Below are 17368 nucleotides of genomic sequence, written 5' to 3' on the forward strand. Positions count from 1 at the left end.
CTGCAATGATTTTGGGGTTATTGCTGTACATTTTGTCTTTAATATAGCTACACAAAAAGGAGTAGCATGTGTTCAGACCCGGAGAATATGGCAGCCAATTAAGGGCCATTCTAGTGGTCTCTGGGTACCTCAGAGACAGAATGCGGTCCCCAGATTGCTCCTCCAGGATATCAAGCACTCTCCTGCTTTGTTGGAGTTGATCTGCATCTTGCATGAAGCACATCTTGTCAAAATCAGGGTCGCTTTGGATAATGGGAATGAAGTAATCTTTCAAAACCTTCATGTTCCGTTCAGTAGTCACCAAGTGATCAAGGAATATTATTCTGTGACTGGACATTGCCAGGACATAGTCACCTGTTTGAGGGTGAAGAGACTTCTCTGTCATGAAATACAGTTTCTCAGTCCCCCAAATGTGCCAATTTTGCTTATTGACAAAACACTCCAAATGAGAGAGGGACTTCATTGCTAAATCAAACCATACAGCGCATACAAATCCCCATCATGCCCTGTGGTCAACCGTGCCCTTTGAACATCCTAACGCAAACCGTTCAGAAGTTACGACACTTTTATTTTATATAGTTCAATAATTGTCTCCCTGTATGTATTGTTAATATTTCCACTAAGTTGTCATATGAAATGTAGCTTTAGAACTTCTGATTGTAAACTAGAACTAAAAGTTTTTTTGCTGTGGAACAATGTTGAAATCTCTTTTAAACTTATTTACAGTAAAGTCGCAGCAGTTTGCAAGTCCTTGGTGCGGGTCTTGTTTGTGCTACTGAACAATATATACTGCATACCAACATATGTTCTGTGGATGGTGCTGTTTACACCCTTGAGGAAATGCAATCCAGATCTTTACTGGAAAATAGAAGGCCAATTTTTTCATGGGCTCCTTGCTATGGTTGCTATGTGGAGTTGGTCAGCAGGATATGACAGTAGGTGAAAATTCACTTTCCAATGTGATTGTTGTCATGAAATCTGTTGTTTGTTCATGGTGATACTGATGTTTTTATGTTCCAACAGCTCGCAAGGTGCTGTACCAGTATGTACAGAAATTCATGCTAGCACGTTCAGGTGTGAGTCTAGTACTTTGTATCCTGCATTTGATGTAATACCTGCCATTAAGAAAATTTTGAGCTATATATTACAAATAAAATATGTATCTCACTTATAATACAGAGGTTGGACAGTTGTAATTAGTAACATGACTAGATTATGGGAGCAAGATCTAGGGGGCTCAAGAATATCTCTAGATTTTCAGTCAAAACTGGTTCTTTAAATTTCGTAAATAGTGTATCACAGTTTGTGCGTACCTTCAGTTGTTTTTTATTTGTGCTACCTTTCTCTGTATGCATCCAATGTCCCCTGTTAGTCCTATTTTAGTGTGGGTCCCCCACACTTCAGCAGTATTCTAGGATGAGTTCCTTAACAGTTTTGTAAGCAGTATGCTTTGTAAACTGATTGGATTTTGCTAATATTTATTTTTATTTGTTGTTTTGTATATAAAATACAAGTCTCCACTCTCTTAGTGGAAAATTTCAAATGCGTGGAAAAAATCACAGGTGACTACTGGTAGAGTGGTAAAAGTCCTCGAATCAGTTTGCCGCATAATCCTTGAGTATATTCTAAGTTTGAATATGATGAATTTCTGTGATACAGGAAAGCTTCTGTCTTCAAATCAGCATGGATTTATAAAGCATCACTCATGCAAACTCAACTTGCCAATTTGTTGCAAATTTCCTGATAATCACAAATAAAGGCCAATCAGCAGACTCCATATTCCTATATTTCTGGAAAGAACTGGATGCAGTGCCCATTGCAAACTGTTAATAAAGCTCTGAACATTCAGAATAGGTTCCCAGGTACGTGAGTTGACTCTGACTTCTTAAGCAGTAGAACCCAGTATGTTACCCTGGACACAAGTGTTCATCAGAGACTGTTAGGAGGGGCAAAGTGATGTGAAATGGTTGGTTGATTTGGGAGAAGGGGCCAAACAGCTAGGTCACTGGTCCCATTGGGTTAGGGAAAGGTGAGGAGGTACGTCTACCATGCCCTTTCACATGAACCATCCCAGCATTTGCCTGAAGCGATTTAGGGAAAATTACAGAAATCCTAAATCAGGATGGCCGGACGTGGGTTTGAACCATAATCCTCCCGATGTGAGTCCAGTGCGCTAACCACTGCGTGCTTCTCGTTCGGTGACTTTAAATGGAAGTAGCGTGTAAGATAGGCTGTAGGGAAGGCAAATGGTCAACATCTGTTTATTGGAAGAATTCTAGGAAAGTGTTGCTCATCTGTGAAGGATACACTGTACAGAAAGCTAATATGATCCGTTCTTGAGTACTGCTAGAATGTTTGGGATTCCCACCAAGTTATATTGAAGCAAGACATCAGAACCAGTCCAGAGGCATGCTGCTAGATTTGTTACTGGTCGGTTAAGCCAACATGCATGTATTATGGAGATGCTTCAGGAACTAGAATGGGAATATATATAGCAAAGATGGTGTTAAGAAAATTTAGAGAATAGGCGCTTGCATCCGACCACATAACAGTTCTACTGTTGTCATTGTACATTTTGTCTAAGGATCTTGAAGATAAGATAAGGACTCATTTGGAAATATATAGGCAGTTATTTTTTACTTGGTCCATTTGCGAGTCAAACATAGGTATTGGTATGAGGCACCATCTGCCGTGCAGCATATGGTGGCTTGTGCAATGTGAGGTGTGATCAGAAAGTAACAAGAATTTTTGTGTTTCTTTGAAAATCTGTATTTATTGAACTACTACATCAACTTTGTCCACTTCAGATGTAATACACTTCTGCGAGTGCTTTTTCCCAATCTTGGAAGCACTTCTGGAACACTCTCTTTGTTATGGTGTTCAGCTCTTTCAGAAATTCTGTTTTTATCTCATCAGTTGTGGCAAAACTACGTCCTTTCATTATTTTCTTCAGTATCACTACTAGAAAGAAGATGCAGTGGTCCATGTGCAGTGAATATGATGGCTGAGGCAACATAATGGTTTCATTTTGTTGTCAAAAAAATCACGTACAATGGGATTCTGTGGTAACACACAGTACATTTTGAAACCAATGTTTTATTATGTTGACTTATTATCAATCTATTAACCCATACTTTCTTTTTTATATTATTATTGTAAATTGTGTCATTCAGGCAAAGATCTTGGTGTTATTTAAGCAGGGAAGAGTGTTAAAATTAAAGAACAAGAATGTAATTTATGTTGTGACTCGGTTACAAATTTGGGACATCCTATTCCTAATGTGCATTTTGGGTCAAAAGTGTCCGCAAACTATTAGGAGTATGGATCTGGTTTTTATCACAGAAAATGCATATTAGGTTGGCATTCAAATGACAGAGTTACAGATTTCTAAAAAAAATATACCATGAAAAGTACTACAATAATTTGAAAAAGACACGTGGCTCAATGTTACTTGCTACTTGTTGTTGGAAAAACTTTTTTCCTGCAAGCAGAGAAATGAAAATATGACACTATGTGCCAAATAAGATAAACTTAACATTAACATTTCATTTTTCAAACACTATGAGAAATTATAAGAGCATGACATCTGGTGTAAATTCAATTAAGTTTGAGAAATGAAAATATCCTCCTGCATTGACAACATCAAGTGTATTAATTTTCTTTATAATTTCGTCACATTTTACAGGCCATTTCCAATAGTGACCAGCACACTCCATTGCGCTGATTAAGTAAGAATTTCCAAAAACTGCATGTACTTCTCTAGCACTGAATTTACTGTCATATTCTACTTTGTACCAGTCTCCAGTTTTCACACTTTCTATAGTTTCTTCAGTATGATGATCTGCAGCAGCAAAATTCTTTGGAGACAGCAGATATGTTTGTAACACTCCTTTCTTGTAGGGAAAGCAGTGAATGCTTTTTGTGTTTGGTACTGATGGTGCTGAAGAAAATATTTAAGCCAGATTAAGTTTCACATTGATTCCTTGAATTGCATTAACAGACGCATGAAAGACGTGCATAGTCGTGGTACTTGCAGCTACATGAGCGAAAGTTGACGCATCACCTACTGTGAATTTTTGCTTTTTTACTGCATTCCTCACTAGCCGTTCGGCAACTGCACCAATTCAATCTACGTCTCCTTTCCCATGGGATGTAGCAAATAAGTTCCAATAGGTTTCCAAATTATGAAATGACTGAAATTGAGGTAGAGCAGCAGTAATATATTTGGTTTTAAATTAGTAGGCAGGTCCATCTGACCAAATTGATGGACCATATTGAAAGTACCTTCATATTTTCCGGTATAGTTGACAGTACCTTGCTACTTCAACCAATTGCAGCACTCAAGCCATGGCTTTATCCAGATCACTAAGTGTCTTATACGGTGACAAATTCGCTTCACTAGGTTGTTGGTCTCGCATCTTATGTTGCCAATGTTTTCTATCTATCTTCCTATTTTTAGCTCTTCTTTCTTCTAACAACAGTCCTTGCTTATGTTGACCCAACTGTAGAAACTTTTGGTTCTGCTTTTTCTGGCTTTTTTGAGGTTCTTCCAGACACTTCTTTTTAGATTCTTCATATTTTCCTTCACTCTTTAACTTTTCCCTCCACCTACTCTGTCTTTCTGCTGCTACTAAGGGCATCATCTTCTTTTAACCTTAAAATAATACAACTGTGACTCGGATTATGTGACTCAGGTTACACATTTAATTTTCTGTGTTTACAATATTGGTTGAAAATGGGAAATTTTTAGTAATATACTTTTATACATTCACACAAAGAAGTAAATTACTGAACAAGATAAAGGTAATTCTAATATCTCTCTTGGTATAAAAATTACATTAAAGTGACTCATGTTACATGAAAATTCATGCTGTTGTATTATAATATTTATCCCAACCATTAATTTACCCACTTCAGTTTTTCACTCGTTCTGCAGTACATTAGGGCATGTAACAGTAATATAAATAAAGATGTGCTAATTCTTACCAGCCATTTAGTTGAAATGAAGGTCCAAACTCTCCAATAATTCACACTCTCATCACATGAAAGCATTGGCATTATAAAAATGGCTTTGCCACAGTCTTAGTTTTCTTAGGATTGCTTCATGCAAATGGCGCATAGCTTCCATTTAATATTTCTTATTGACCATATGACAATAAGGCAGGAACTTGTGATACACTAACCCTTGTAATTGAAGAACACAGTGAGAAGAATGTTCATATGTGATCAAACTTGTCGAATTTCAGTTGACCTTGTCTCTTCAGGCAGTTTCATTTGGGGTGATTGAGCCTTGGTTTCAACATCATATCCGTATACTCAAGTTTTGTTACCCGTTGTAACCTTCTTTGGAAGTTCTGGATCATTGCCTACTTCATTCAGCAATTCCTAAGCAATGTCTGCATGACGTCACTTTTGATCGAAATTCAACACTTTCGTAACAAAACTGTGCTGCTGTGTGTTTCACACCCAAAGCTTCCAAAAGAATGCTTGACATGAGCCAAAGGATATGTCAGCATCATCGGCTACATCTCTAATGGTGATTTGGCTTTTCAAGAAGCATTTTCTTTACTTCTTCCCCATTGTGGTGAAAATAGCCTCAGTAATGACCCATACCAGTGTTGGTCTGGTGCCTGCTTTCATACGCCATGATCAGCCCCAGCTGAACCGCTCTGTCAGGAGGGTAAATATGGAGTTGGATCAGTTGCGTAGGGCGGCCACTCTGTCAGACATTGGATTGGTTCCTGTCGAAGTTATTGATAGGGGGGATTTCACAAGGCATGGCCTACATCCCAATAGGAAAGGGAAGGGTAAACTGGCAGGTTTGTTAGCGAAATCTGTAAGGTGGGACACTAGTACTCATGGATGTACCTCTTTTTTAGACTAATATCAGTGGCCAATGAGAAGTTCAGGCAGGCAGGTGCTAAAGAGGTCCAAAACTCACAAAATTCTCTGAACAGGAAAGTAAATAATAATGTTACCATATTTAACCAAAATATTGGTGGATTAAAGAAAAAAGTAGATTCTCACAAAAGTAAAGTAAAAAGTAATGTTATCATTTCTTACCAAAATATTCCGGCATTGAAGAATAAAGTAGATGAGCTCCTGGTTTGTTTAGATGACATTGAATCTGGTAATGTAATATGTCTGTCTGAGCATCACATTGTGTCTGATATGGAAAAGGTAAATATCAGTGGTTATAAACTAGCTGCACATATGAGTAGAGAAAATAAAGTGGGAGGAGGAGTTGCCATATGTGTCAAAAGTTATCACTGTGTAGAAAGCTTAGATACAAAAAAGCTTTGTCTAGAGCAACATATAGAAGCATGTGCCTGTCAACTTAAACTGAAGGAGGGCTCTTTTATAATTTTAACAGTATATAGGTCCCCTCCAGGAAACTTTCATTTATTCCTGGAAAACTTGGATGCCTTGTTGTGCTATCTGTCAGATAGGGGAAAGCAAATTATTATTTGTGGGGACTTCAGTGTTGATTCACTGAAAGAGTGTAATAGGAAGAATGACCTGGAAGGCTTGCTCGGTACTTTCAATTTGACATCTGTGATTAAATTTCCTACTTGGGTAGTAAAGGACAGCAGCACATTGATAGATAACACTTTTATAGACCAAGATAGGTTTAAAATCATAAATTCTTGTCCTGTTGAGAATGGCCTTTCTGATCATGATGCTCAGCTAGTTACATTATATGACATAGCTCCATTCAGTAATTAAAAACTACCCTCTAAAGTTGTGCGTTCAATTAATGACTCAACAATTAGATATTTCAGAGAAAATCTTCAGCAGTTAGACTGGGATGAGGTGCACAAGGAACCCGATGCTAATTGAAAATATAACTTATTTCATGAAACATTTCCAAGAAAATTTGAAAACTGTTTCCCCAAGAAAGTAGTTAAATAAAATTATAAGAAACCATGCCAAAAACCTCGGCTTACTACAGGAATAAAAATATCTTGTATCCACGAAAGGGAACTGTATCTAACAACAAGAAAGAGTAATGACCCAGAAACAGCTAAATATTATAAAAACTACTGTGCTACATTAAGAAAGGTTATTAAAAAGTCCAGAAGCATGTGCATCATGTCTGAGATTAATACCTCTGGTAACAAAATCAAAACAATTTGGAATATTATTACAAGGGAGACAGGGCAACCAAGAGTACAGGATGACAAAAGAGAATGGAAACTTGATAAACAACAAGCTGTAAGTCGAAAATATTTTGAATAATCATTTATTAAATGTTGTAGACAAAATAGGATCTAAATGTTCATTAGAAGAAGCAAGCCATTTAATGGAAGAGGCCTTACCCACACCATTTGATACAATTGAAATTCCACCCACCTCTCCTTCTGAAATTAGGAAGATAATAAACTCTCCCAAAAATAAAAGCTCACATGGAATTAATGGCATTTCCAGCAGGATATTTAAAGCCTGTTCCCAAGAAATAAGTGGGATTCTTAGCCACATATGTAATAGTTCTCCGAAACAGGTATTTTCCCAGATAGACTGAAGTATGCCATTGTTAAACCACTGCATAAAAAAGGGGATACGTCTGATGTCAACAACTAGCAACAACTAGCGCCCAATCTCTCTTTTGTCTGCCTTATCCAAAATTCTTGAAAAAAGTAATGTATTATAGAGTAGCTTCAAACCTTTACAAAAATAAAATTTTAACAAAATGTCAGTTTGGTCTCCAGAACGGTTTTTCAATGGAAAATGCTGTATATACTTTCACTAATGAAATATTAAATGCTCTGAGTAACCGGAAGTCACCCGTTGGGATTTTTTGTGATCTATCAAAGGCTTTTAATTGCGTAAATTATGGAATACTTCTAGATAAGCTCAAGTACTGTGGTATGAATGGGACAGTGCTCAAATGGTTTAAAAATATACCTAACTGGAAGAGTGCAGAAAGTTGAAATAAACAGTTCACATAATATGCAAAAAAACTGGTGATTTCTCAAACTGGGGAACAATCAAGAATGGGGTGCCGCAAGGTTTGGTCTTGGGTCCTCTGCTGTTCTTAATATATATTAATGACTTGCCATTCTATATTCACGAAGATGCAAAGCTGGTACTTTTTGCCAATGATACAAGTATAGCTATCACACCTAATAGTCAAGAATTAACTGGCGGAATTGTAAATAATGTTTTTCAGAAAATCATTGTGTGGTTCTCTGCAAATGGACTCTCATTAAACTTTGACAAAAAACAGTATATACAGTTCCACACAGTAAATGGAATGACACCATTAATAAATACAGACTTCGATCAGAAATCGGTAGCTAAGGTAGAATATTCAAAAATTTCTAGGTGTATGCATTGATAAGGGGTTGAACTGGAAAAAAACACACTGAGTATCTGCTGAAATGTTTAAGTTCAGCTACTTATGCTATTAGGGTCATTGCAAATTTTGGCAATATACATCTGAGTAAATTAGCTTACCACGCCTATTTTCATTCTCTGCTTTCGTATGGCATCATATTCTGGGGTAACTCATCACTGAGTAAAAGGTTGTTCATTGCACAAAAGCGTGTAATCAGAATAATTGCTGGAGCTCATCCATGATCATCCTGCAGACACTTACTTAAAGAACTAGAGATCTTCACTGTAGCCTCACAATATATATATTAACTTATGAAATTTGTTATTAACAATCCAAACGTATTCAAAAGTAATAGCAGTGTACGTGGCTACAACAATATGAGAAAGAATGATCTCCACTACTCAAGGTTAAATCTAACTTTAGCTCATAAGGGGGTAAATTATGCTGCCACAAAAGTCTTTGGTCACTTACCTAATAGCATCAAAAGTCTGACAGATAGCCATGTAGCATTTAAAAGAATTTCTTAATGGCAACTTCTTCTATTCATTGGATGAATTTTTGGATATAGTAAGTGGGTAAGTTCTAAGCAAAGAAGGGAAGGCAGAAAGGTGGAAGGAGTGTATAGAAGGTTTATACAAGGGTGATGTACTTGAGGACAATATTATGGAAATGGAAGAGATTGTAGATGAAGACGAAATGGGAGATACGATACTGCGTGAAGAGTTTGACAGAGCACTGAAAGACCTGAGTCGAAACAAGGCCCCCGGAGTAGACAACATTCCATTAGAACTACTGACTGCCTTGGGAGAGCCTGTCATGACAAAACTCTACCAGCTGGTGAGCAAGATGTATGAGACAGGCGAAATACCCTCAGACTTCAAGAAGAATACAATAATTCCAATCCCAAAGAAAGCAGGTGCTGACAGATGTGAAAATTACCAAACTATCAGTTTAATAAGTCACAGCTGCAAAATACTAATGCGAATTCTTTACAGACGAATGGAAAAACTGGTAGATGCGGACCTCGGGGAGGATCAGTTTGGATTCCGTAGAAATGTTGGAACACGTGAGGCAATACTGACCTTACGACTTACCTTAGAAGAAAGATGAAGAAAAGGCAAACCTACGTTTCTAGCATTTGTAGGCTTAGAGAAAGCTTTTGACAATGTTGACTGGAATACCCTTTCTCAAATTCTAAAGGTGGCATGGATAAAATACAGGGAGCGAAAGGCTATTTACAATTTGTACAGAAACCAGATGACGGTCATAAGAGTCGAGGGCCATGAAAGGGAAGCAGTGGTTGGGAAAGGAGTGAGACAGGGTTGTAGCCTCTCCCCGATGTTATTCAATCTGTATATTGAGCAAGCAGTAAAGGAAACAAAAGAAAAATTTGGAGTAGGTATTAAAATTCATGGAGAAGAAGTAAAAACTTTGAGGTTCGCCGATGACATTGTAATTCTGTCAGAGACATTGCTGTCCACAGAAATCTTCATATGGGGTCTGATAGAATGGACAGTAGGGTTTCAATCATGTATTATGGTGTCACTGTTTTGTCTGCGTTAAAGAATAATTTGTTTACTGCATTGAGGAAGGATGGTCATTTGTAAATATGCCCTTGTAGAGTTCAGAGCATTGAGCATTCACCATTGAGGCATATTTCAAGATAATATGTGTCCCCATCACTGCTCAACAACTTCTTCCTCACCATTTCGAGTTAAAACAACATGATAAAGTCCAAAATCATTGGAGGACAGTACGGTGGGTACGACGATTCAGGACTACTGCATCTTGTGCAAAGAAGGAAAGCCCAGAGTGACAAAGGACATATTGTGGAGTGAGTGGAGGTGATGCATAAAGTACTCATCCGAAGTCCTCACCCTTCTGTTGTCAGATGTACCTAGGCCCTGATAGTGTCAAATCATTATCTGTGATAACCTGCAGTTCCATCCATAAAAATTTCAGGCTTTACAGAAGCTCAATAAACAAAATAAAGTTGGCCAATGAGGCTTTGCATTGTGCTTAGAACATTTAGCAGATGTGAAACAACATAGTGATGTTTGGTGAGGCCCATTTTCATCTAGACGGTGATGTTAATAAATAGAATTTCAGGTGCTGTACACTACACAGTGGAGGTGATCAATGTCGGCAGTGTGAACGTGTGGCTGCATGGTGTTGCATGGTTTCATTTGGCACCAGTAATCCATACTTTTTTGAGAATCTTGATGGCTAAGCAGTGATGGTTACAGTAGCCCTGGTCAATCATACTGACTGGTGGCTGTTAGCTCAGTGTTGCCAGGTCATAAGTAGCTTGCACTTCATAGTCACATAGGCCTCTGCTACTCGTTGTAATAGTCTCTGCACTGGTACAAAGCAATATAATTACATTTTTTGCAGTGAAATATTGATTTAGGCTCTGCATAATTGGTCTGTGTTAAATATTTTTAACACACTGACATTAGCTATAAGGTAGCTGAAGTCTAGGTCTGCAATAGAACCAAACTGGTATAGGACTAGTCACTATAAATAGCACCTACCTTGTTGTGCAGTCGCCGAGTACCCCAATTCCCAATGGAATCGAATCTGATATGTGTTTTTGGGTGTGAATGAATAAAAATACCAGCAGTACATTTCGCTTACAGTACAGTACTTTATCAAATTATTACTTAAGAAATGTTGATTTTGTAACTATTCAGTAAATTGAGAGAAAAGTGTGTAATGTCCCATCTCAATTTTTTTCACTTATCATACTCGTCATATCATATGTAAAGGTTTTTCTTCTTCTTTTTCTTTTTTTTTAAATTACCGCTACCATTCACAAACTTTGTCAACTATTGTATTACTGATTTATTTAGCGACATGTTTCGAGGTAATACCTCATCTTCAGGCTAAATTGCATTACAAAAACAACTTTACAATAAGGCCATACTGATGTTACGTAGACTTTTCGTAAATGCTGTGGTCATCCTGTGGAAGAAGAGAAAACTTAGTAAGAGGTGATGTCACTTTGGAAGCAGGACTGATGTTTGCATGAAAATGTTTTGAATGCTCATTCACTTTTTTCTTCTGGCTGGCAGTCTTGTTGTGATGCTCTGGGGTGCCTCCATTTCCATGGCTCTCCTGGTCACTGTTCACAAGTTGTCACTAACATAGCAGTAACTTGGAAACACGTGACCAGGAGCATTCTTGTGTCGACTTAAATATGAGGTCGATGCGAACATCTGCAGAACAGTGCTGAATCAGAGCCCCCAAGCATTTTTCTGTCAATTTCTCACACCCACCATTTTTGGGTGTAGTCCCATCGTGTAGCATCTCTTCAGTTTTTGATGGGACATCATTGTACTGGTTTCTGAAAAATATTTTTGTATTATTCTGTAAGTTGTGCATGTTTCAGTCACAACAGGGCTTTTGTGCAAAATCATCAGCTGCCTGTAAGGTAGTACGTATATTCTGAAACATTAATACACACATTTTGTATAATGTATAGTGCATAGCATTTGCAATATTGTTGATACTGCTCAAAAGTTTTAATTTTCCTGGGGTTGCAGAAAAAAATCATAATTTACAACTTTCTGTCAATTGTTTTGCTTAATTTTTGCGACTAAATGTAATTAGCCACTTTTTATGCTTTGTGTAGCCATTTATACAGGCCAGTGAGAGCTGGGAGGGGTGTTGCAATAGATCTCATTGTTTACTCGTGACCTGACTGTGAAATATACTTCTTATCATAGTTAATCATTTTTGAAAGGCTGCAAGTGGGCATGAAACAATATCTTCAGCAAAGGAAGCTTTATTTTATTGCTTAGTGTGTCATTTGTTGGTAATAGTGGTATATTCACACAGTAAGAAGACGCTTGATAGGTAACTGGTGGAATAGCTGCTTTGGTTGCAATTGAATGCTGATATTTAGTACTGATTACTTTCCAATTGCTACCAACTTTAGGCAACAAACAACTCTGTGTGTAATGGCTTTAACATATCAACATGGTTCCATAATCAATTACACAAAGCGTTTCTGCTCCTGGAGATATAGATGCACTGAAAATTGTCTTCTGTCAGTTCACGATAGCAGCAGTCAGAAATCGGTCAACATTAGTGGACTTCATTTTATTTCTGTTGAGTCAAATAATCCCTTTGGCCAACTTGCCAAGAATCTCTTGAAGTGAGAAAGACTTGCAAAGAAAGTACCTTGTTTTACTCTTTCTCACTACTTTCTGTTTCTCCTACCTTTATGTATATTTCTGCAGAGACCCACATATGGAGCATTACGTGCTACTATGAACAGTACTGTACAACTACTCACAATCCATCTTGTGTCTTTTTCTATATATATCCTAAACTGAAATTAATTTTTGAATTACTTAAAAAATTATTTAAATGGGTTAGAGTTTATATGGTTTATGCTAACTCAGTTGCAGATAACATATTTAACACAAGTTAGCTGTTCCTCTCTCTGTTTCATATGCCTTTTAAGTACAGGGTGGTCCATTGATAGTGACTGGGCCGAATATCAAATGAAAAAAGTACAAAGAGCGAAACTCGTCTAGCTTGAAGGGGGAAACCAGATGGCGCTGCCATAGATCAAACTGATATCAACTGCGTTTTTTAAAAATAGGAACCCCCTTTTTTTTATTACATATTCCTGTAGTACATATTCCTGTAGTACGTAAAGAAATATGAATGTTTTAGTTGGACCTTGACGGGTTAAGGTCTGGTGCGGCATTATGGGAGGAAGGATAGCTGGCCCCCATTTTACCGATGGAAATCTAAATAGTGCAGTGTATGCTGATTTCCTACATAATGTTCTACCGATGTTACTACAAGATGTTTCACTACATGGCAGAATGGTGACATACTTCCAATATGGTGGATATCCGGCACATAGCTCATCTGCTGTTGAAGCGGTATTGAATAGCATATTTCGTGACAGGTGGGTTGGTCGTTGAAGCACCATACCATGGCCTGCACGTTCAACAGATCTGATGTCGCCGGATTTCTTTCTGTGATGAAAGTTGAAGGATATTTGCTGTTGTGATCCACCGATAACACCCGACAACATGCGTCAGCGCGTTGTCAATGCATGTGCGAACGTTACGGAAGGTGAACTACTCGCTGTTGAGAGGAATGTTGTTACATGTCTTGCCAAATGCACTAAGGTTGACAGACATCATTTTGAGCATTTTTTGCATTAATGTGGTATTTACAGGTAATCACGCTGTAACAGCATGCATTCTCAGAAATGATAAGTTCACAAAGGTACGTGTATCACATTGGAACAACCGAAATAAAATGTTCAATGTACCTACGTTCTGTATTTTAATTTAAAAAACCTACCTGTTACCAACAGTTCGTCTAAAATTGTGAGCTGTATGCTTATGACTATTACAGCGCCATCTATCACAAAGCAAAAAAGTGATCCAACTAAAACATTCATACTTCTTTATGTACTACACGAATATGTAATAAAAAATGAGGGTCCCAATTTAAAAAAAAAAAACACAGTTGATATCCGTTTGACCTATGGCAGCACCATCTAGCGGGCCAACCATAGTGCCATCTGGTTTCCCCCTTCAAGTTAGCCGAGTTTCGTTCTTTGTACTTTTTTTGTTTGATGCTTATTTCATGAGTTATTTGGCGTGGTCACGATCAATGGACCACCTTGTATACAGATCCTACTTTTTTGTGGTGTAGTTCGAACATTGTTCATTTATTTTATATAAATAATGAAATGTTTAAAATAATGCACATAATTGCTTGTTAAATAAAACCACACAAATTTCTATGATGGAAAAACTGAATATTTTGAATCAGCAAGCACTAGTGTTACAGCAAAATATTTTTAATGGGGCCAAAACGTTCTGAGCATTTGATACTATGGAATTTTAAATATGTATAAAGTTTGTCATTAAAGTCGTTCTGTTTCTGGTAAACTAACCACAACTTAGGATTTAGCACCACATGAATTAATGTATGAATAATCTGGAATAAATAGGCTGTAAAAGAATTTTTGTATTTCTTTTGTAACTGTTGTTTGAGGTAAACTACAGAAAGAAAAAAAAAATAGTATTTACTTACCCAAAGAATTGTATCGGAGAGAGTGAGAATGTTCTACCTGGCTTTGTTCCTCGTAATCCACTCATAAATGGGACACGTTAAACCTTAACTGAACTACAGAAAGTAGTAGTTTGCTGTTTGTTGAATGTGATTCAGGTAGCAGCTATCTGTAGGTGAGGTGTATAGAACTCTTCAAGGCAAGTAAACACAGATGTCATATCCTTGTCCTCCAAATGAGACTAGAGTCCCTTTAGTTCCCCAAATTAATCAAAAAAATGGACATGCATGAGAAAACAGAAGTAGTGGAATGAACACTGGCAGAGAATGGATCCAAAAGAAGTGTCTTTAAATAAAAAATAAAAAAAATGAAATAAAATTGAGGGTCGTAGCCAATAAGAAAAAAAGATCTAATAGGTATCTTAACAGGCTGCTGAAAAGATGGTCGCAGTAATTGGGTGAATGGCTACAGTATGAATCCCTGAGTCTGGTTTCGAATGGAACTGAAAATTTCCAAGAGTGATTTCACTATGAAGAATGATGTGCCGAGATGTTTTGCTAGCTGAACCAAGCAATGCAAATGGAAGTTGGGGGAACTCTTGGATGTGGATTTCAGTATGTTCAAAATTTCAGACAGGAATGCTGAATACAGAGTACTTCAGAGAACAAACTTAACACTTTGTCAACAGGTCCTGAGTTTACTTGGGATCCATGTATCATCCATTATGGACAGATCTCGAGGTAACTAATGTTTCGTGCACACTGTCTGTAGATGCCATTTGCTGTGATATATTTTAACTATTTTGTATATTTTGGTTTTTACGTGAATACTGTAGTAGTTTTTATGAAATTTGATTGCCTTCAATGTATTTTTTTGTTTATTTAGCAATTTGATCATATTTTGATATTCCTGCTTTTAGAGATGGCCCTGTTAAGAAAACCAGGGTGGTGACTCTCCTGATAAACATGGAATTCTGAGATTATTACATTTTACAAGGAAAAAATCGGGAAAATCTCGAATTTCAGAAATTTTGTAGAATCTGTGAAATTTTGTACTTTGAACCTAACATTGTAATTTAATTTTATTGGGCTTTATAAATCATAAGTTTCAAAATATTAATATTTCAACGTGTGTTGATTATTTGAAAATAATACTATATAAATTCGTGATGTTTAAAAACTGTGATTAAACTACAGCTGAGAGGAAAGAAAAGTTGTTACTGTGAAATGCTAACCATCCCCCTCCCTCCTCTCCCTCCAGGAGCTTTACATGACATAATCTTCCTCCCATAGCCTGGAATTCTCGGGGAGATGGGGTTGTAAGTCTGAGTAGCCAGCTTAAAAATCAGAAGGAAATGAATGAATCTGGAACATTTTCAGAGTTTATTGACAATGACTGTGCAGATGTTCATAATGAGAATGAAGATCTGGATGACTGCAAATGTGAGTTTTTGTGGTTTTGAGGACATTTAAAGTGGGAGTGGAATCATTAGTTCTGTAAAGAAATGAAAGTGGCAATGTTTTCAAGAGAGTCTGGCGATAATGATGAAGGTGACTCTTCTTGTGAATGATTCATTTTGTTGTAGTTTTAACCCTTTTGAGACAGTGCACAAGTTGAGCCACAAGCTCATAGCCCGGCTTATAAAATTTTGATGCCTGTTTCCTTTTGAAATACAAGAAGACAGGATGTTTGTGTGTAAATGTGAGAAAAGTAATTCCTGTATGGAAGATGGAAAGGGCTGCTGTTGTACTGAATGTGCTCTGGTGTGCAGTTTCAAGCAATCAAGAAAGGTGCTTAAAGGGTTGCGCAGGTTGTTGCAGCTGACCGTAGGAAGCCACAGGAATGATTCAGCAAGGCATGCACCTGTATCCAGGGGTTCCGTTCATTATCAGGGATTCTGATAGTATTTACTCAATAGCAAACTTACAAACATTGAATGCGCGCAACCACAGCATGCAAAACTTGGTCACCTTAATCCTAAATTTCCTTATCCTTACTTAATATTGAAAATGTGCTGATTTTTCCAAATGAATATTCACATTAATGTAATGTTTCATGAGCAGCAGTTCATTTAGATACACTCTGTCATTTCAGAAAGTTCAGAGACTGGATTAATAAAAATTAGAGGAACATTAAGATAGTGGTTTTAGTGCTTCAGGTGTTCTACATAGTATTTCCGTCTGAGTACAATGCACAGGACGTTCATATGACCATGTGAAACTGTCAGAAAAGTCATTCTTTTGGATGTTGTTTGACTCACATCTCACATTTGCTTGAATGTTACTCATGTCATCAATGTTTTGACCTTCATGTGAATTTCTTCACCTTGTCATTTCATGGTAGGTCCGTATTGATATGACCGAGCCTAGTCACTATTCCTGAATTTTTACAGAAAAGAATTGTCTATGTTTTGCATTTCAAGCAAGTTGCAGCATGTGTTCACTTGTTTTTGCTTGGGAGTTGAGGTGTGCAGGACAGACTTTGCAAACACTTTTCTCTTCTTCAAAACATTCTGTAGACTGTGTTGAACACTTGATGTAGAGATTTTGCGCCACTTTGATTTGTGACACAACACTGTTTAACAGTCCCTACTCACAGCTGACTAGTCAAATGCACATCTGTTGTTTACAGTTGTTGGTTCAAGTTCCACAATAGTCACAGCTCTGATTTCACTTACACTCCTGGAATAAAAGCAGTTTTTGATCTTTTTATAGGTGGATGGTGTATTAAATTTGATATCGTTTTGATCCACATTTGAGTTCAGTTTTTATGAAACTCCTTACGTTAATGTTGGCTAATTGATTAAAAAGATTTAATGTTAATTTATAATGTAATGTGTGTCACTAGAATGTAGCAGCATAGTGGGAAACAAAGTAATAGAAATAGTGGGGGAAAACATAGTAAGCTGGACTTGGGTGTCAAGACTGGGAGATGAGATTGTAAAGAACTGGGTGTGTGTGCTCTGCCTTGAAGACACATAT

At 37.2% G+C, this 17368-nt stretch overlaps 1 protein-coding gene across 2 annotated transcripts in view; it reads left to right on the forward strand.

Moving 5' to 3' along the window:
- LOC126292254 (acyl-CoA:lysophosphatidylglycerol acyltransferase 1-like) overlaps positions 1 to 17368 on the forward strand; it is a 65139-nt gene that overhangs the window by 5917 nt on the left and 41854 nt on the right. For both annotated transcript variants that reach the window (XM_049986151.1, XM_049986152.1), the window contains exon 3: positions 727 to 935. In XM_049986151.1, the coding sequence (XP_049842108.1) occupies positions 727 to 935 (209 nt within the window). The remainder of the gene's footprint in view (positions 1 to 726; positions 936 to 17368) is intronic.

The sequence above is a fragment of the Schistocerca gregaria genome, chromosome 9, assembly GCF_023897955.1.
Source record: "Schistocerca gregaria isolate iqSchGreg1 chromosome 9, iqSchGreg1.2, whole genome shotgun sequence".
Classification (NCBI taxonomy): domain Eukaryota; kingdom Metazoa; phylum Arthropoda; class Insecta; order Orthoptera; family Acrididae; genus Schistocerca; species Schistocerca gregaria.